This window comes from Peromyscus californicus, unplaced genomic scaffold (assembly GCF_007827085.1).
Source record: "Peromyscus californicus insignis strain IS unplaced genomic scaffold, ASM782708v3 Scaffold_4__1_contigs__length_199733344, whole genome shotgun sequence".
Taxonomy (NCBI): domain Eukaryota; kingdom Metazoa; phylum Chordata; class Mammalia; order Rodentia; family Cricetidae; genus Peromyscus; species Peromyscus californicus.
This window is the reverse complement of record NW_026294562.1, coordinates 23,213,540-23,233,922: the sequence shown is the minus strand read 5'-3', so window position 1 is coordinate 23,233,922 and position 20,383 is coordinate 23,213,540. Positions and strand designations below refer to the sequence as shown.

The following is a 20,383-nucleotide window of genomic DNA, read 5'->3' as shown; positions in this document are numbered from 1 at the left end:
GCTTGAATTATAGGTGGGGGTATTGAGGCCACTTTTGAGGAATCATTATACTCTTTATGGGGCACATCAGGAACATTGAGAGCTAACTCCCTGAAATCAATACACAAGGAAACAGCAATAGTCACAGCTGCAAAGAGAAAAAGGCAGAGTGCCAGCCAGCCTCTGCAAGCAGATTTTGCGTGGTTCCGTGTAGCCTGGCACCATGATTCGGGCAGATTGATAAGGGGTCGCCGGGGGCATAGACCCGAGGGCCGCGAGCCCCCCTTTCCCACGTAACCACCTCATCCAAGGCATTTGTCACGCGGGCGACACCGTCGTGGGCGTGGCAGGTATGTGCCACCACTGTTTGACCTCTGTGGTTATCTCTGTGGCTGGCTCTGTCCTCTGATCTTCAGGCAAGCTTTATTTCTTAGATTACAAATATCACCACAATGTGTTGTTGTGCCTGTGTCGTGAGACCCCCCAAACAAGACCACCACAGAGCCAATTTCTGATGCAAGTACAAAGGGGTTTATTAATAACAAGCAAGCCCTGGCTTGGTTCATGTTCAACACTTTGCCTATGCAGGTGAAGGAGGCTGATCCTGAGCTCTCAGAGTGAAGGGTTTTAAAGGGAAAAACCACAAGCTAGGTGGTACAAGCCTTTGCATTTCAGGGTCATACTTCAGTTAACAGGAACATTTAGCCAAGAGAAGAACTACCGAAGACAAAATACATTTGAAGATTCTCCCAGTGCTATTGGAGACTTTAATGGATTAAGCCTTTGTTTTAGCTTCAGAACTATTTCTTGGCCAGCAGCCTACCCACTCTGGGGGGTGGGTCACCTTGACCGGAGTCTTTGCTGGGTATTTATGTCTCTGGAACTTGGTTTAGATTTTATCTTAGTATTGCTAGAATTGAAGTTTTCTTTAAAATGGAGTTTGTATTGCTCTCTCAGTGTCTATTTTTCCCCCCAATACCAGGCTGTTTTTATTACTATTAGCTCTGTAGTATAGCCTGAATTTAGGGGTAGTGATAATTTCCAAAAGTTCTCTTATCGTATAGGCTTGTTTTAGCTATCTCCAGGTTTTTTTTTTTAATTTTTAATTTATTTTATTTTATTTTTTCATGTGAAGTTGAGGATTGGCCTTTCAAGGTCTGTAAAGAATTGTGTTGGATTTTTTTTTTTATTTTGGGTTTCTCTGTGTAGCTTTGGAGCCTGTCCTGGAACTTGCTCTTTAGACCAGGCTGGCCTCAAACTCACAGAGATCTGCCTGCCTCTGCCTCCCAAGTGCTGGGATTAAAGACGTGTGCTACCACTGCCTGACTGTGTTGGGATTTTGATGGGGATTCCAATGAATCTGTAGATTGCTTTTGGTAGGATGGCCAGTTTTATTATATTGATCCTACTGAGCATGGGGGATCTTTCCATCTTCTGATATCTTCTTTAATTTCTTTCTTCAAAGACTTGAAGTTTTTGTCATACAAGTCTTTCACTTGCTTGGTTAGAGTTACCCCAAAATATTTTATATTATCTATGGCTATTGTGAAGGGTGTTGCTTTCCTGATTTCTTTCACAGCCCATTTGTTATTTGTATGTAGGAGGGCTACTGAGTTTTTTGAGTTAATCTTGTATCTTGCTGTTTTGTTGAAGGTGTTTATGAGCTGTAGAGTTCCCTGGTAGAATTTTTGGGGTCTCTTATGTATATTATCATATCATCTGCAAATAATGATACTTTGACTGTCGCTTTTCAAATTTGTATTCTGTTAATCTCCTTCAGTTCTCTTACTGCTCTAGGTAGAACTTCAAGTACTATATTGAATAGATATGGTGAAAGTAGACAACTTTGTCTTGTCCCTGATTTTAGTGGAATTGCTTTGAGTTTCACTTGGTTTAATTTAGTATTGGCTATAGGCTTTCTACAAATTGATTTTATTATGTTGAGATATGTTCCTTGTATCCCTACTCTCTCCAAAACTTTTATCATAAAATTGTGTTGAATTTTGTCAAAGGCCTTTTGGCATCTAATGAGATGATCATATTTTTTTTCTTTCAGTTTGTTAACATGTTGGAGTACATTGATTAATTTTTATATGTTGAACCATCCCTACATCTCTGAGATGAAGCCTACTTGCTCATGGTAGATGATTTTTTGATATGTTTTTGGATTTGTTTGGCAAGTATTTCATTGAGTCTTTTTGCATCTATATTCATAAGGGAAAATGGTCTCTTTCTTCATTGAATCTTTTTGTGGTTTGGATATCAGGGTGACTGTGACCTCACAAAATGAATTTTGCAATGTTCTTTCTGTTTCTATTTTATGGAATAACTGGAGGAGTATCAGCATTAGCTCTTCTTTGAAAGTCTGGTAAAATTCTGCGCTAAAATCATCTGGCTTTGCCTGGGCTTTTTTTGGTTGGGAGACTTAATGACTACTTCTATTTCACTGGGGATTATAAGTTCATTTAAATTGTTTATCTGATATTGATTTAACTTTGTTGAGTGGTATCTATTGAGAAAATTATCCATTTCTTTTAGATTTTCTAATTTGGTGGAGTACAGATTTTATGACTATGTCCTTATGATTCTCTGGATTTCCTCCATGTCTGCTGTTATGTGTAGCTGGAAGGTTTCTCTGGTCTTATCCAGGCCCTGCGGTTGGGACAAATCTTTCCCACCCACATCCCACAGCCACTTGGTCCCAAATAAACACACAGAGGCTTATATTATTTTCAAACTATATGGCCATGGCCTATGGCTCAAGTTTCTTGCTAGCTAGCTCTTATATCTTAAATTAAACCATTTCTATAAACTATACTATGCCACATGGATTGTGGCTTACCAGTATTTTTACATCTTGCTTCTCCTGGCAGTGGCAGCATCTCTTTCTTCTCCTTTCTCCTACCACTCTCTCTCTTGGATTTTCCCACCTGGTTCCAAACTGCCCTGCCATAGGACAATGCATCTTTATTTATCAAGCAATCAGAGCAACACATATTCACAGCATACAGAAAGACGTCTCACAGCAGTTATGTGCCCCTTTTTGTTTCTGATTTTGTTAATTTGGAATTCTCTCTCTGTTTTTTAGTTAGTTTGGATAAAAGTTGGTCTATCTTGTTGATATTCTCAAAGGACCAACTCTTTGATTTATTGATTTTTGTATTTATCTCTTTTGTTTCTATTTTTTTTTTTTTACTTTTTATTTTCCTCAAGTTTTTTTTTTTTTTATTAATTTATTTTGCAATACAATTCAGTTCTACATATCAGCCACGGATTCCCTTGTTCTCCCCCCTCCCGTCCCCCTCACCTTCCCCCCAACCCCCCCCCCCCATTCCCATCTCCTCCAGGGCAAAGACTTCCCCACAGACTGAGGTCAACCTGGTAGACTCAGTCCAGGTAGGTCTAGTCCCCTCCTCCCAGGCCGAGCCAAACAATCCTGCATAGGCCTCAGGTTTCAAACAGCCAACTCATGCAATGAGCACAAGATCTGGTCCCACTGCCTGGATGCCTCCCAAACAGATCAAGCCAATCAACTGTCTCATCCATTCAGAGGGCCTGATCCAGTGAGGACCCCTCAGCCATTGGTTCATAGTTCATGTGTTTCCATTCATTTGGCTATTTGTCCCTGTGCTTTATCCAACCTTGGTCTCAACAATTCTCGCTCATATAAACCCTCCTCATTCTCACTAATTGGACTCCCAGAGATCCACCCGGGGCCTAGTCATGGATCTCTGCATCCAGATCCCTCAGTAGTTGGATGAGGTTTCTAGCACAACAATTAGGGTGTTTGGCCATCCCATCACCAGAGTAGGTCAGTTCGGGCTGTCTCTCGACCACTGCCAGCAGTCTGTTGTGGGGGTATCTTTGTGGATTTCTGTGGGCCTCTCTAGCACTTTGCTTCTTCCTATTCTCATGTGGTCTTTATTTACCATGGTCTCCTATTCCTTGTTCTCCCTCTCTGTTGTTGATCCAGCTGGGATCTCCCGCTCCCCCAAGCTCTCTTTCCCTCAACCCTCGCCTTTCATTACCGCCACTCATGTCCAGGCTGTTCATGTAGATCTCATTCCATTTCTCTGTCATTGGGTGATCCCTGTGTCTTTCTTGGGGTCCTGTTTTCCAGGTAGCCTCCCTGGTGATGTGAGTAGCAGACAAGTCATCCTTGTTTCATGTCTAGTATCTTGCTATGAGTGAGTACATACCATGTTTGTCTTTCTGAGTCTGGGTTACCTCACTCAGGATGATTTTTTCTAGATCCATCCATTTGTCTGTAAACCTCATGATGCCATTGTTTTTCTCTGCTGAGTAGTATTCCATTGTGTATATGTACCACATTTTGTTTATCCATTCTTCAGTTGAAGGGCATCTGGGTTGTTTCCATGTTCTGGCTATTACAAACAATGCTGATATGAACATAACTGAACAAGTGCTCTTATGGTGTGGTTGAGCATTTCTTGGGTATATGCCCAAGAGTGGTATAGCTGGATCTTGGGGGAGATTGATTCCCAATTTTCTAAGAAAGCGCCATATTGATTTCCAAAGTGGTTGTACAAGCTTGCATTCCCACCAGCAGTGGAGGAGAGTTCCCCTAGCTCCACATCCTCTTCAGCATAAGGTGTCTTCAGTGTTTTTGATCTTAGCCATTCTGACAGGCGTAAGGTGGTATCTCAGAGTTGTTTTGATTTGCATTTCCCTGATGATTAGGGATGTTGAGCAGTTCCTTAAATGTCTTTCGGCCATTTGAGTTTCCTCTGTTGAGAATTCTCTGTTTAGCTCTATAGCCCATTTCTTAATTGGACTGTTGGGCATTTTGATGTCTAATTTCTTGAATTCCTTATATATTCTGGATATCAGTCCTCTGTCAGATGTGGGGTTGGTGAAGATCTTTTCCCATTCTGTAGGCTGTCGCTTTGCCTTGTTGACCGTATCCTTTGCTCTACAAAAGCTTCTCAGTTTCAAGAGGTCCCATTGATTGATTGTTTGTCTCAGAGTCTGTGCTACTGGTGTTCTATTTAGGAAGTAGTCTCCTATGCCAATGCGTTCAAGACTACTTCCTACTTTCTCTTCTAGCAGGTTCAGAGTAGCTGGATTTATGTTGAGGTCCTTGATCCACTTGGACTTAAGTTTTGTGCACGGTGATAGATATGGATCTATTTGCAGCCTTCTACATGTTGATATCCAGTTTTGCCAGCACCATTTGTTGAAGATGCTTTCTTTTTTCCATTGTGCACTTTTGGCTTCTTTGTCAAAAATTATATGTTCATAGGTGTGCGGATTAATGTCAGGGTCTTCAATTCGATTCCATTGGTCCACATGTCGGTTTCTATGCCAGTACCAAGCTGTTTTTATTACTGTAGCTCTATAGTAGAGCTTGAAGTCAGGGATCGTGATGCCTCCAGAAGTTGTGTTATTGTACAGGATTCCTTTGGCTATCCTGGGTTTTTTGTTTTTCCATATGAAGTTGAGTATTATTTTTTCCAGGTCTGTGAAGAATTGTGTTGGTATTTTGATGGGGATTGCATTGAATCTGTAGATTGCTTTTGGTAGGATTGCCATTTTTACTATGTTAGTCCTGCCTATCCATGAGCATGGGAGATCTTTCCATTTTCTGACATCTTCTTCAATTTCTTTTTTCAGGGACTTAAAGTTCTTGTCATATAGGTCCTTCACTTGCTTGGTTAGTGTTACCCCAAGGTATTTTATGTCATTTGTGGCTATAGTAAAGGGTGATGTATCTCTGATTTCCTTCTCCGCTTCTTTGTCCATTGTATATAGGAGGGCTACTGATTTTTTTGAGTTGATCTTGTATCCTGCTATGTTGCTGAAGGTGTTTATAAGCTGTATCAGTTCCTTGGTGGAATCTTTGGGGTCGCTCAAGTATACTATCATGTCATCTGCAAATAGGGAAAGCTTGACTTCTTCCTTTCCAATTTGTATCCCCTTAATCTCCTTATGTTGTCTTATTGCTCTGGCTAGAACTTCAAGTACTATATTGAATAAGTATGGGGAGAGTGGACAGCCTTGCCTCGTTCCTGATTTTAGTGGAATTGCTTTGAGTTTCTCTCCATTTAATTTGATGTTGGCTGTTGGCTTGCTGTAAATTGCCTTTATTATGTTTAGGTATGTTCCCTGTATTCCTGATCGCTCCAATACCTTTATCATGAAGGGGTGTTGGATTTTGTCAAATGCCTTTTCTGCATCCAGTGAGATGATCATATGGTTTTTTTCTTTGAGTTTGTTTATATGGTGTATTACATTGACGGACTTTCGTATGTTGAACCACCCTTGCATCCCTGGAATGAATCCTACTTGATCATGGTGGATAATTGTTTTGATGTGTTCTTGGAGTCTGTTTGCCAGTATTTTATTGAGTATTTTTGCATCAATGTTCAAGAGGGAGATCGGTCTGTAGTTCTCTTTCTTTGTTGTATCCTTGTTTGGTTTAGGAATTAGGGTAATTGTAGCCTCGTAGAAGGAGTTTGGTAATGTTCCTTCTGTTTCTATTGTGTGGAACAATTTAGAGAGTATTGGTATTAACTCTTCTTTGAAGATCTGGTAGAATTCTGCGCTGAAACCATCTGGTCCTGGGCTTTTTTTGGTTGGGAGACTTTTAATGACTGTTTCTATTTCGTTAGGGGTTATTGGACTATTTAAATAGTTTATCTGGTCTTGATTTAACTTAGGTATGTGGTACCTATCCAGAAAGTTATCCATTTCTTTTAGGTTTTCCAGTTTTGTCGAATAGAGGTTTTTGAAGTATGACCTGATAATTCTCTGGATTTCCTCAATGTCTGTTGTTATGTCCCCCTTTTCATTTCTGATTTTGTTGATTTGGATGCTCTCTCTCTGTCTTTTGGTTAGTTTGGATAAGGGCTTGTCTATCTTGTTGATTTTCTCAAAGAACCAACTCTTTGTTTCATTAATTTTTTGTATTGTTCTCTTTGTTTCTGTTTTATTGATTTCAGCTCTCACTTTGATAATTTCCTGGCGTCTATTTTTCCTGGGAGACTGTGCTTCTTCTTGTTCTAGAGCTTTCAGGTATGCTGTTAAGTCTCTAGTGTGAGATTTCTCCAACTTATTTATGTGGGCATTTAGTGCTATGAATTTCCCTCTTAGTACTGCTTTCATAGTGTCCCATAAATTTGGATATGTGGTGTCTTCATTTTCATTGATCTCTAGGAAGTCTTTAATTTCTTTCTTTATTTCTTCCTTAACCCATTGGTGATTCAGTTGGGTATTATTCAGTTTCCATGAGATTGCAGGTTTTCTGTAGTTTTTGTTGTTGTTGAAATCCAACTTTAGACCATGGTGGTCTGATAGAACACAGGAGGTTATTCCAATTGTTTTGTATCTGTTTAGATTTGTTTTGTGGCCAAGTATGTGGTCAATTTTAGAGAAGGTTCCATGGGGTGCTGAGAAGAAGGTATATTCTTTTTTGTTAGGATGGAATGTTCTGTAGATATCGATTAAGTCCATTTGAGTCATGACATCAGTTAAGTCCTTTATTTCTCTGTTAAGTTTCAATTTGGGAGATCTGTCCAGTGGTGAAAGTGGGGTGTTGAGGTCTCCCACTATTAATGTGTGGGGTTTTATATGTGATTTAAGCTTTAGTAATGTTTCTTTTACATATGTGGGTGCCCTTGTGTTTGGGGCATAAATATTCAGAATTGAGACTTCATCTTGGTGGATCTTTCCTGTGATGAGTATGTAATGCCCTTCTTGATCTCTTTTGATTGATTTTAGTTTGAAGTCTATTTTGCTGGATATCAGGATGGCTACACCCGCTTGTTTCTTAAGACCGTTTGATTGGAAAGTCTTTTCCCAGCCTTTTATTTTTAGGTAGTGTCTATCTTTGAATTTGAGATGTGTTTCTTGTATGCAGCAGAAAGATGGGTCCTGCTTTCATATCCATTCTGTAAGCCTATGTCTTTTTATAGGTGAATTAAGTCCATTGATATTGAGGGAAATTAATGACCAGTGATTGTTCATTCCTGTTATTTTTTGGTGGTGATGTGTGGGTACTTCTATACGTTGGGGTTTACTGCTGTGGCTTTATCTGTTGCCTGTGTTTTCGAGGGTGTATCTGACTTCCTTAGGTTGGAATTTTCCTTCTAGTGCTTTCTGTAGGGCTGGGTTTGTGGATAAGTATTGTTTAAATCTGGCTTTGTCATGGAATGTCTTGTTCACTCCATCTATGGTGATTGAAAGTTTTGCTGGGTATATTAGTCTAGGTTGACATCCATGGTCTCTTAGTGTCTGCATTACATCTGTCCAGGTTCTTCTGGCTTTCAAAGTCTCCATTGAGAAATCGGGTGTTATTCTGATGGGTTTGCCTTTATATGTCACTTGGCCTTTTTCCTTTGCTGCTCTTAATATTCTTTCTTTATTCTGTACGTTTAGTTGTTTAACTATTATGTGGCGAGGGGACTTTTTTTGGGGGTCTAGTCTGTTTGGTGTTCTATAAGCTTCTTGTATCTTCATAGGCATTTCCTTCTTTAAGTTGGGAAAGTTTTCTTCTATGATCTTGTTGAATATATTTTCTGTGCCCTTGAGTTGGTATTCTTCTCCTTCTTCGACCCCTATTATTCTTAGGTTTGGTCTTTTCATGGTGTCCCAAATTTCTTGGACATTTTGGTTCATGACTTTGTTGGCTTTAGTGTTTTCTTTGACTGATGAATGTATTTCTTCTACTGTATCTTCAACGCTAGAGATCCTCTCTTCCATCTCTTGCATTCTGTTGATTATACTTGCATCTGAAGTTCCCACTCGTTTTCTCAGATTTTCTATTTCCAGCATTCCCTCTGTTTGTGTCTTCTTCATTTTTTCTATTTCCCTTTTCAGGTCTTGGACTGTTTCCTTCATTTGTTTCATTGATTTTTCTTGATTTTCTCTCAGTATTTTATTGTTTTCTTGCAGGACTTTATTGATTTCTTCTAATTTGTTTGCCCTTTCCTCTAGTTGTTTGCAGCGTTCTTCACATTTTTTTGTCTTTTCCTCTACGCAAGCCTCTAGCTTCTTCATGATGTCATTCATAAGGCTGTTTTCTTCTGCTTCTTCCAATTTCTGATGTTCAGGTCTAGGTGTTGGAGGAGGGCTAGGGCCAGGTGATGCTGTATTGCTATTCATTTTGTTGTATATATTTCTGCCTTGACGTCTGCCCATCTCCTTGTGGTTCGTTCTTGGCCTTATCCGCACACTTGGTTCAGACAGACCAGTGTTCCAAAGGGAAGTCAGTGTTCCAAAAGGGAAGTCCGGAGCAAGATGGGAGCTGGGGGCCGGCCTCTGAGTCTCAGGAAGAGGCTTGGGGCTCAGGCGGATGGGCGTGGGGGCAGGGCGTGGAGACTGCAGGGTCTGCCAGGGGTCTTGGAGAAGGGGATCCTTCCCGGTGGGGCTAGCAGGGAACCTGCCCGGTGGCCAGAACCTGGGGCCAAGTTGGGCAGGTCTTCCCTGGAGTGGCTGGTGCCCAGGGATGGGGTCTGGGGCAAGGAAGGGTACTCACGAGTGTTCCAAAAGGGAAGTCCGGAGCAAGATGGGAGCTGGGGGCCGGCCTCTAAGTCTCAGGAAGAGGCTTGGGGCTCAGGCGGATGGGCGTGGGGGCAGGGCGTGGAGACTGCAGGGTCTGCCAGGGGTCTTGGAGAAGGGGATCCTTCCCGGTGCAGCTAGCAGGGAACCTGCCTGGTGGCCAGAACCTGGGGCCAAGTTGGGCAGGTCTTCCCTGGAGTGGCTGGTGCCCAGGGATGGGGTCTGGGGCAAGGAAGGGTACTCACCAGTATTCCAAAAGGGAAGTCCGGAGCAAGATGGGAGCTGGGGGCCGGCCTCTGAGTCTCAGGAAGAGGCTTGGGGCTCAGGCGGATGGGCGTGGGGGCAGGGCGTGGAGACTGCAGGGTCTGCCAGGGGTCTTGGAGAAGGGGATCCTTCCCGGTGGGGCTAGCAGGGAGCCTGCCCGGTGGCCAGAACCTGGGGCTGAGTTGGGCAGGTCTTCCCTGGAGTGGCTGGTGCCCAGGGATGGGGTCTGGGGCAAGGACGGGCACTCACCAGTGTTGTAAAAGGGAAGTCCGGAGCAAGATGGGCTCTTTGTTTCTATTTTATTGATTTCAGCCTTCAGTTTGATTATTTCTTATTTTCTACTTCTCTTGGGTATATTTACTTATTTTTTTCCTAGAGCTTTCAGGTATGCTTTTATGTTGCTAGTATGAGATCACTCCAGTCTTTTTTATAGAAGTGCTTAATGCTATGAACTTTCCTTTTGATAATAGTTTTGAGATAACAAAACCTAGAAAACAATCTAAAGTTCACAAGGACACATAGCTGAGTTAAAGAGTCATTTGGTGAGGGTCAAAAATACAAAGCAACCCAATTATTACCAGCTGACCTACTTTCCTCACTAGGGTTGGTTGGTGAACAAAGATGATGATTAATTCCATGTACCCATTTTTGCCCTCTATCTTCTGATATAAAAAACTATTGATGAATAGGTATGCACCCTGAGGATTTAGAGTACAGCTGACTGATTATTTTTCATGTATAAAAATTTAGGTTTGTGATTTCTTTAGGATTTCTTACAAGATTACCTTTCAAGATAAGTAATAAAGTGATTGATTTTTTTCTTTGTAACCACAATATGCAGCCTGTCAACAAAAGATATGGCTGAGAAAAATATCCTGCTTGCTCACACTCTGTTAATCTGTAACAAGTTGCTTATATGTAAAAGTGTGTGGGTTCTTAAGATGACTTTGTTTTAGTCATGTAAGGGAGATGAAAAACATGTTTTTAACCTGTATTCATTGTAATCATTCACTTGAAAAATAAAATGTTACCCCATTGTAATGTCTGTATTGCCTAAGAGCTTTTGTTGGGGTATATAAGCTATAGAGAGAGAATGCAGAACTAGAATAATATAGAAGAATAAAGAAGGGAACCATCAGGAGAGTGTGAGTGTCTTTTCTCCTACCCCCTCAGATAAAAAAGTCACAGTGTGCCAAATTTCCCTTTGAGCTCTGCGCTGCTGCAAGCTGACCCTCAGACACTGGTAGATGACCCCAGTTAAGACTCCTAGCAATAGTGGAGAGGGTGCCTATACTGTCTGTCTCCTATAATCAGATTGGTGACTACCCTAATTGTCATCAGAGAGTCTTCACCCAGTAACTGATGGAAGTAGATGCAGAGATCCACAGCTAAGCACTGGGCAGAGCTCTGGGAGTCCTATTGAAGAAAAGGGGGAAAGAGTATGTGAGCCATGGGGCAGGGGAAAGGGGGAACCCACAAAGACCACTGACTTATCTCATGGAGCTCATGGACTCTGGACCAACAGCTAGGGAACCTGCATGGGACTGACCTAGGCCCTCTGCATGTGTGTGACAGTTGTGTAGCTTTGTTTGTTTGTGGGGCTTCTAGCAGTGGGATCAGGACCTATCCTTGACAGTTGAGCTGGCTTTTGGGAACCTGTTCCCAGTGCTGGGTTGCCTCGCCTATCCTTGATGAAGTGGGAGGAGCTTGGTCCTGCCTCAACTTGATGTGCCATGCTTTGTTGATGCTCATAGGAGGCCTTCCCATTTCTGAATGGAGAGATGAATGGATGGGGGGCGGGTGAGTGGAAGGCAGGGGAGGGAATGGGAGGAGAGGAGGAAGGGGAAACTGTGATCAGTATATAAAATAAAGGAAAAATTCAATTAATAAAAAATAAAAAGGCTTCTTTTAGTTAATGAAAAATTTATAGTATTATGTAGTATTACATATCTTTATATACAAGTTATAGAAATGCTGTGCGATGTTCTGTATGGCAAATGTGTTGCTGATTGGTCAATAAATAAAACACTGATTGGCCATTGGCTAGGCAGGAAGTGTAGGCGGGACAAGGAGGAGAATAAAGCTGGGAAGTGGAAGGCTGAGTCAGAGAGACACTGCCAGCCACCATGATGAGAAACAGCATGTGAAGATGCCGGTAAGCCATGAGCCACGTGGCAAGGTATAGATTTATAGAAATGGATTAATTTAAGCTGTAAGAACAGTTAGCAAGAAGCCTGCCACGGCCATACAGTTTGTAACCAAGTCTCTGTGTTTACTTGGTTGGGTCTGACGGCTGTGGGACTGGCAGGTGAGAGAGATTTGTCCTGACTGTGGGCCAGGCAGGAAAACTCTAGCTACATAGAAAAATACTGAATTTCTTCAATATAAGTTCTCAATGATCATTAAACTGGGAATCCAGAATTTTGAAAACTTTTCCTGTTTTCTGGGATGAAATAATATGTTTCAGTCTTCCTTTTCAGTTATGGCTACACATTCCAACAACAGTTTCCTCAAACTTCAAGGCTCCAACCCAATAAAATGAAAACACAGTCCTCCACAGGTGGACCTGGAATAAAAGAAAAGAAAGATAAGGGACTTTTTGCTGTGATCTCAATGAGGGAACAAAGTTCACTGGGAGGAGAGTCTTGTCCCTGGTTGGTCTGTTCTGCATCAGAGACTCCCAGGTGGGTTAACAAACTTCATTATATAAGCTTTGTGTTGTAAGCACACATTCATGCCAGTAAGAAGAGAAGGCATCGATGGTTCTAGGTGTTTTTCTGGGGCTTGTTCTCTCATGTCTGCTTCTCCTTTCACTGTCGAGGCAGAGTTCTCAGAGAAGAAAACTTCCTCCTGGACCCACTCCTCTCCCAGTCATTGGAAATATTCTTCAGGTAGATCTTAAGAACATCAGCAAGTCACTGAGGGATGTAAGTACATGTTTGGTTTTCTGAGTAGCATTCAAAGGGAAGTAAGTGGACCACTGTTTAAGGGAAACATGACTGGGCATGCCCTGTATAGTAAATGATTGCAAGTCTGTCTCCTGAACTTTGATGTTCAGCTGCATTTTGTATCATGTCATCATCAGAAATCATACACTGAAGTAGTGTGACATGGGTAGGGAAATGTTAGTAGGTGTACAATAGTGTGGCAAGTTGTAAATTTTTGTTGTTCTTTGCAAAACTTTTTCTTTCTTTCGTTTTTTATTTTTGAGATAGGGTTTCTCTGTATAGCCCTGGCTGTCCTGGAACTTGCTCTGTAGACCAGTCTGGCTTTGGAACTCAGAGATTCGATTGCTTCTGCCTCCTAAGTGCTGGGATTAAAGGTGAGCGCCACCACCACCTGGCACAGTTGTTGTTATTAGTAGTTGTTTGCTGTGATTTTAGGCTGAAGATAAACAAGAAAAGTGATTATCATGGAAATTTCCTTCACATATCTTAGCCATGTACTTTATTTACATTGGCTGAACAAATAGAACTTCTGTGAAGAATCAACCTCTATTGATGTCCAGGAAATAGTTATGAGTCTGAACAACATAAGACATGACAGGAACACGAAGTTGGTCAGGGTCCAATTGTTAGTTTTAGAATTTTGAACACATCCCCATTCTGGGGACAAAAATGCTGTTTGAAGAACTTGTTTTTCTAGGAAATGCTGGTGCCCTGGCATCCTATGTAGAGCTTATTTGTAATGGCTGCACCCTGCAAACTAGGCTGGGCAATAGAATAATCTTGAAGTCGTTTGAAAGTCACTTGTGCTTATCATAGAGCTTCTAAATCAGGATCTCTGTGGGAAAGAAAAAGTTAAAATAGCGTTAGATGCCCAGTAAAGGAAAACTATTTCTCTAGTCTAGGTGGATACTTAACATTCCAAGCATCTCAAATCATGAACTAATCCATTTAGGCTTGTTAATTACCTGGTTAATAGACCACACCGGAAGGCCGATTCACCTAAAAATATAAAGGAATGGGGGGAATGATTATCTGTTTGTTTAAACAATGTACTTCTCCTTTCCAGAAAGCTCACCGTTTTATTTGGCTGGTACAAATGAATAAACGTAAATTTTATTATAAACAATATTTTAAAATATAAAACAATAAATAAAAATACAATTCAGTAGGTGCTTATTTATTCTGTAATTTAACATAATACAGGGTTCCATACACATCTACATACATGAATATATGTGTACATATAAATGTTCACATGTCGCAGTAGTCTTGTATAAGTCTTTATAATAACCCTTACTTTACAGGTTAGGAGTGAAGTCTGAATTTTATTTATCCATCTGACTTCAAAGCCTCTACAAAAGGAAAAAGATATATACTAAAATAAAGTTGTAAATTGCTTCATTAACATGCATTCTTAATGAATGGACAAGAAACCTATGTGCTATATATAATGCATATATATTGAAAATTGGCTTTGGAAAAATATCAGAATTGTTTAAATGTCATTTCTTAAAAATAAATTCTTTTGTATTATTGAAAAAAAAAAAAAAGAAAGCCCACCCTTGGTGCCATTGCTTATGGAACAGTAGCCACACTGTCTTTAAGTCTGTCTCCTTCAGGAAAGCGTAACTTTATTTTTCTTTCTAATCCTAAAAAGACAAAACCTGAGCATATTTTCCTGGATACTCTAACGTCCTCACTCTTTCTCTAAAGCTCTCTCTCCCCACCTTGCCATGTGGCTCCTAGTTAGTCATGTGGTTGCTCCCTGACTTTGGGCCTAACTCAGAAGCTTGGCTTTCTATGTCTTCTCTGTCTTCTGGCAGCTGCTGGGATCTTCCTGCTTGCCAGCCCTGCGGCTTTTCTTTTAAATGGTAATAAAATTGTTCTCAGTTTTCTTCTGAGTCTGTTCTTAAATTCATTTATTAACAAAACTAAGAACTCTGAGAGGGGATCCCACTTTTCTGTGGCAACAAGACCCTTTGTAGATGATGCTGGTACATTCACCTGGGTGTTAATTTCATGCTGAGCATAGGCAGATGATAAATTGCTCAAGAATCAAACACTGAATAGATAGATGTTCAAATTTTGTTTTTTCTGTTATGTGAACTTTGGGGCAATAGAAAATAATATGGAATTTTCTGTCTGATTTGTTTCTTTTGTAAACCAGAATAAATGCACATGTTAAATATGTTAATTTGATGATTAACTGTAACTGTTTACCAACTCCTTGGTCATTGTAGTCAAACTGACAGCTCTAGCCATCATTATCATAGTTCTGTATAAAATTAAAAAACTTTGAAGCATTTTGTGATGAGAAAAAATATATTTAAATGATAACAACCATTATATTTGAGCATACTGTATAGAAAAAAATTACTGACCCCCTTTGCTACATTTAAAAAGAAATCACTTTTTCATTTTCCAGCTTTCAAAAGTCTATGGCCCTGTGTTCACCTTGTACTTGGGCAGGAAGCCTGCTGTGGTGTTACATGGGTATGAAGCAGTGAAGGAAGCTCTGATTGATCATGGGGAGGAGTTTGCTGGAAGAGGAAGCTTCCCAGTGGTTGAAAGATTTAAGAAAGGCCTTGGTAAGTGTCCATGTGCCTATGTGTCCATGTCCTTATGTATAATGTGCCTGTATGTCCATGTATGTATGTTGGGCTGTGGTCATAGGACCATGAGGATGGAAGGCAGTTTTACTCAGACCCAGCTGGGTCTTGTGTGTGGCAGCCACTCATCAGCCACTCCCTTCTCCTTGTCTGGGATCTCCCAAATAATTTCTGCTCTCTCATTTTTTTAGGAATTGTTTTTAGCAATGGAAGGAACTGGAAAGAGACACGGCGCTTCTCACTCATGACTCTGAGGAACTTTGGGATGGGGAAAAGAAGCATTGAGGACCGTGTTCAAGAGGAAGCTCGCTGTCTTGTGGAGGAACTGAGGAAAACCAATGGTGGGTGTCACTTTGCATCTCCAATCTTAACAGACGCCTGTCTTCTATAAGGAGGCTCTTGGAAGCATTTCAGGTGTGATCCAAGCTTGCTTTCTTAGTACTCTCTGGGATTCCACAAGGACAGGCTGTTTGTTGCAAAGAATAGAGTTTGTATATCCACAACTTCTGTAAATAGGTATGATTGTATCTCCTCTGCAGATTCCAAGCCACAACTTTATTTGGAAACTAACTTTTTCTTTAGTTTTCAAATAAGAATATGAATATATAAATATAGTTCTTATTTAATATAGGTTTTCAGTTCACTTCCTGATAAACTGAGGAATGTTTACCTTTTGCATAATTGTGTGTCATCCCTTCCAGTTAATTTCACTAGGGAACACTCAGTACATAACATAGTGGCAATGATCACACCATACTCTTATAGAGCTGGGACTATGTCTGTTTCTTTTAGCTAGACTATCTTGGAGAATAGACATATCTCAGTGTTTCAGGCAGGCCTAATATTGAGTTTTTGCAGATATGTTGCTATATAATGTTTGTAATTACTCAGGTATAGCTTAACAAATATTAATTTGTGTCCAGTAAAATAACACAATTCTTATAAGACAAAAATATTTCTTTAATCCCAGTACTTGGGCGGCAGAGGCAGATCTCTGTGAGTTCAAGGGCAGACTGGTCTACCAAGCCAGTTCTAGGACAGCCAATGCTACACTGAGAAACCCTGTCTTGAAACAAACAAACAAACAAAAATTTCTTGTTATCTAGCACTCAATTGATTTATACTTTTGAAAAAATATATGTAATTACATGATTCTGCAAATAAACATTTCTAAATGATGTATGTAACTAGTTTTTTCCCACTGTGTCATCTTTGTTTTTTAATATCCTCCTGTTTATTCTACTTAGGGATGAAATTTATGGCAGTAATTTTCTGTCCATGCTACCAAGTATGCGAACCTTTAAAGTACTTGTCACAGTAAATTTGATTATCAGCTTATCTTCCATGTGACCACATTTTGAACTACTATCTTTTAAATTAAATAAAAATCAAATAAAAAAATCAGGTCTCTCTTCTGAATTGCACACATGCCCATACTCACGTCTCACAATCATGTATACATTCTTGTCTCCTAAGTCAGTCTTTGACTTCTTTCATATGATACAATGTTTCCAGATCATCCAGAATGGTGTTGTGGTCAAAAGAATTTGGCATCCCTGCAGGCTGTTTCTTTGAGCTGAAAGTTCTTATCTTAATTTTACCCGCAGAAATCCAACCTGTGTTTAATGTTCATTCGGATAATTTCTCATCTCAGATAGTACCAGCAGATCTTCCTTTCCACATCAGCTTTTCTAGTACATGTAGTTATCGTAATCTCTGTCTTTATAACTGTGTTCCATTCAACTATTTGTTGATTTTTGGGTCCCCACCGTTCTTTCCCTTTGTTCTTAGTACTGTTTTGTCCAGAGGCTGGTGATTCTCTTCTGAAGACTTGAATTATTGAAGTTTTAAGAAGTCTCCCTCCCCAATTTCAGAACAACAGACAGCTGAAGTGAAAAGCCAATCAAAAAGGCACTGGATGAAAACTGAATGTGCTCAAATCCATTATTTAGCTAGTTAACTAGATCATGAACTCAACTAGTGCCCATGGAATAATGACTACTAGGCAATGTGTAGGTGTGATTAAAATGTTTTAAGTTCCTTTACCTATTAACAGATAAATTGTTTTATACATACGTGTACACATACATGTACATATGCCTTTATACTTCAATACAATTTCACAATTGTTCCCAACTCTCCAGGCTCACCCTGTGATCCCACCTTCATCCTGGCCTGTGCTCCCTGCAATGTCATCTGCTCCATTATTTTCCAGAATCGTTTTGATTATAAAGATCAGGATTTTCTTAACTTGATAAACAATTTAAATGAAAATGTCAAGATTATGAGTTCCCCTTGGATGCAAGTGAGTCTATGTTCCTTTCTGCCACAAAACAAAACAAAGCAAAACACCAACAAGAACAACAGGAAGCCCAAACCACTTAGAGATATTGGTTTCCTGAAATTTCCATAATTCTTTAATGACCACACACCACAGTGACACTCACAGAGTTGCTGGTGAACATTTAAGAAAGATGCCTGAACCCTTAATTTTACATCCAGAAAAATGAAGGCTAAGAAATGGGGCTTATTCTTTTAGTCCTGCATGATCTCTGTTCACTAATTTTTCTATTAAATCCCAAATCACCCTCTCTATAGATCATTGTGATCAAATACTCAGAAGATGCCCACGTAACTCTGGACATCTGTTTCATTGTTTAGCCTTCTGTTAGCCACAAGCTTCTTTAGCAATACTCTCATCAAAAAACTTAGCAAAAACATTACAAATCATTCAGAGAATATTTTCTTCAAAGAGGGAGAATGTTTGGGATCACTGAAACTACCAGGCTGTAGCAGGCTTTCTCGGACTGCCAGCCCCCAAATCATGACATGGAGACTTAATATTAGTTGTGAATGCTTGGCCTTATCTTAGGCTCATTTGTTGCTAACTCTTATAACTTAATTTAACTTGCTTCTCTGCATCTATGTTTTACCATGGGCCTTTTTTACCTTTCTTTCATTCTGTATGTCCTACTTTTCTACTCTCTGTGTCTGTCTGTCTGGAAGATGCCTGGCTGACTGGCCCCAGGTGTTTCCCTCTCTTTCTCCCTTGTTCTCTTCTCTCTCATTTTCTTGAGTCTGTTTTCCTCCATCTACTTATTCTCTTTACCCACCAGTCCTGCCTATTCCTTTACTGCCTAGCTATTGATCGTTTAGCTTTTTTATTAGACCAATCAGGTGCCTTAGGCAGGCAAAGTGAAACAAATGCAACACTCCTTTACATAGTTAAAGTAATATTCCACAACATAAACAAATATAAGACATCTTTACCTAGTTAAAATAATACTACACAACACCAGGCATCATGATATATGATAGCAGTATTTGATAAAGAGTTGACATTCCTAACTGGCAAAATAGCTGGGATAGGAATGACAAAATAATTGGCTAGGTGGTATCTAGATCTCATCAAATTTCCTCTGGGTCAATTTGGCATGCCTTACAATATGCCTGAGTGTTATTTATGTGAGAAATCCGCCAATAATGTGATGCAGACTTTCCTTCAGACTCTCACTTTTAAATTTCTTATTCTGTGTTGAGGGTGTTTGTAGAAATTAAGTAGTAGGGACTGTGTTTGTTTCAATCAGGATACCCCAAGTCCCTCAATGTCTTTTGCAGTCTATAAAATGTAAATCATATTAATTTATGTTGTCCTTCAGTGCAAGGTTAAAGTGAACTGGTAATGTAGAAGACAAATGAATTTATACAAAACACACATATGTAGTAAAGATCACATAAGAGCTTCAGGGGTGAATTATTATGTTTGACCCTATCTTCATGAAAGACTCCCATAGATATTTCTACAAACAAAGAGAATTGCTATATACCAATGATAAAAATCACCCATCAAAATGAGTAGCATATGTTATTTATTTCTGTATTTGTGCTTTCTCCCAAATCCCACTGCATAGTATACATGTCTACATTGCATGTCTTAAAAATAATTTATCATTGTTTGTAGGTTTGCAATAATTTTCCTGTTATCATTGATCATCTACCAGGGAGCCATACTAAATTACTTAAAAATCTCACTTCCTTAAAACGTTATTGTTTGGAAAAAGTAAAAGAACACCAAGAATCACTGGATGTTAATAATCCTCGGGACTTTATTGATTGTTTCCTGATCAAAATGGAGAAGGTAAAATACTAATCTAACTTTGATTGTTTTGAATCCCATGAATTGTCTTTGTTTTAAAGATAATTTATTATTATGATTTTGTATGTATTAGTATTTTGCCTACATGTGTATCTGTGCACCACATGTGTGCCTGGTACCCACAGAGGCCAGAAGAGAACATTGGATCCCCTGGAACTGGAGCTACAGATGGTTGTGAGCCTCCATGTAAGTTCTAGGAATCAAACCTATGGCTTCTGGAATCGTGGTCATTGCTCTTAATTGAGTAGCCATTTCTTTAGCCCTTGTCTCTGTTGTTATAGAGATGTTTACATGATCAGACCTACAATGTTTGACAAGGACTTTGAGTGCCTAACTTTGTGCATGAATTTACACTTAGTATCCTAGATAATATAAACTTGAAGTGTTAAATAATTGGAATATATTGACTGTGTATATGTTTTATTTTCATGTATATGTGTGTCTGTTTATCATGCATGTTCAGTGCCTGCAGGGGTTAGAAAAGGTATCTGATCCCCTGGAAGTGGAGTTAAAGCTGGTTCTTAGCCACCATGTGGGTACTGGGAACTGAACCCTAGTCCTCTATAAGTGCAACAAGTGCTCTTAACCTCTGAGGCATATCTCCAGCCCTCGACTCTATTTTTATGACAGAAATAATCTAGCTGAAAAGAAGCAGAATTCACAAGGCAGGTGAAGTGGAACCATTCCTAAAATAATCAGAAACACAAAGTATCCACCATAATTTGAAGATGGTGTCATCTTTGCAGACAGTTTATGAAACATGGCAAAGTAGCTTAAGCTAGCCAGATTTCCTACATGTTGCACAGATTGAATGACTCTTAAATCTATTTTCAGTTTTTGGGCGTGGTGGCACATGCCTTTCATCCTAGCACCGAGGAGGCAGAGGTAGGCAAATTTCTGTGATTTAA

At 39.8% G+C, this 20,383-nt stretch overlaps 1 protein-coding gene across 1 annotated transcript in view; it reads left to right on the top strand.

The window, feature by feature from the left end:
• Window positions 1-20,383, top strand: part of LOC128095208 (cytochrome P450 2C42-like) — a 47,569-nt gene that overhangs the window by 13,891 nt on the left and 13,295 nt on the right. Inside the window, exons 2-7 of the mRNA XM_052714003.1 lie at window positions 12,355-12,446; window positions 12,588-12,689; window positions 15,136-15,298; window positions 15,511-15,660; window positions 17,464-17,624; window positions 19,281-19,457. Coding sequence (XP_052569963.1) covers window positions 12,355-12,446; window positions 12,588-12,689; window positions 15,136-15,298; window positions 15,511-15,660; window positions 17,464-17,624; window positions 19,281-19,457 — 845 coding nt within the window. The remainder of the gene's footprint in view (window positions 1-12,354; window positions 12,447-12,587; window positions 12,690-15,135; window positions 15,299-15,510; window positions 15,661-17,463; window positions 17,625-19,280; window positions 19,458-20,383) is intronic.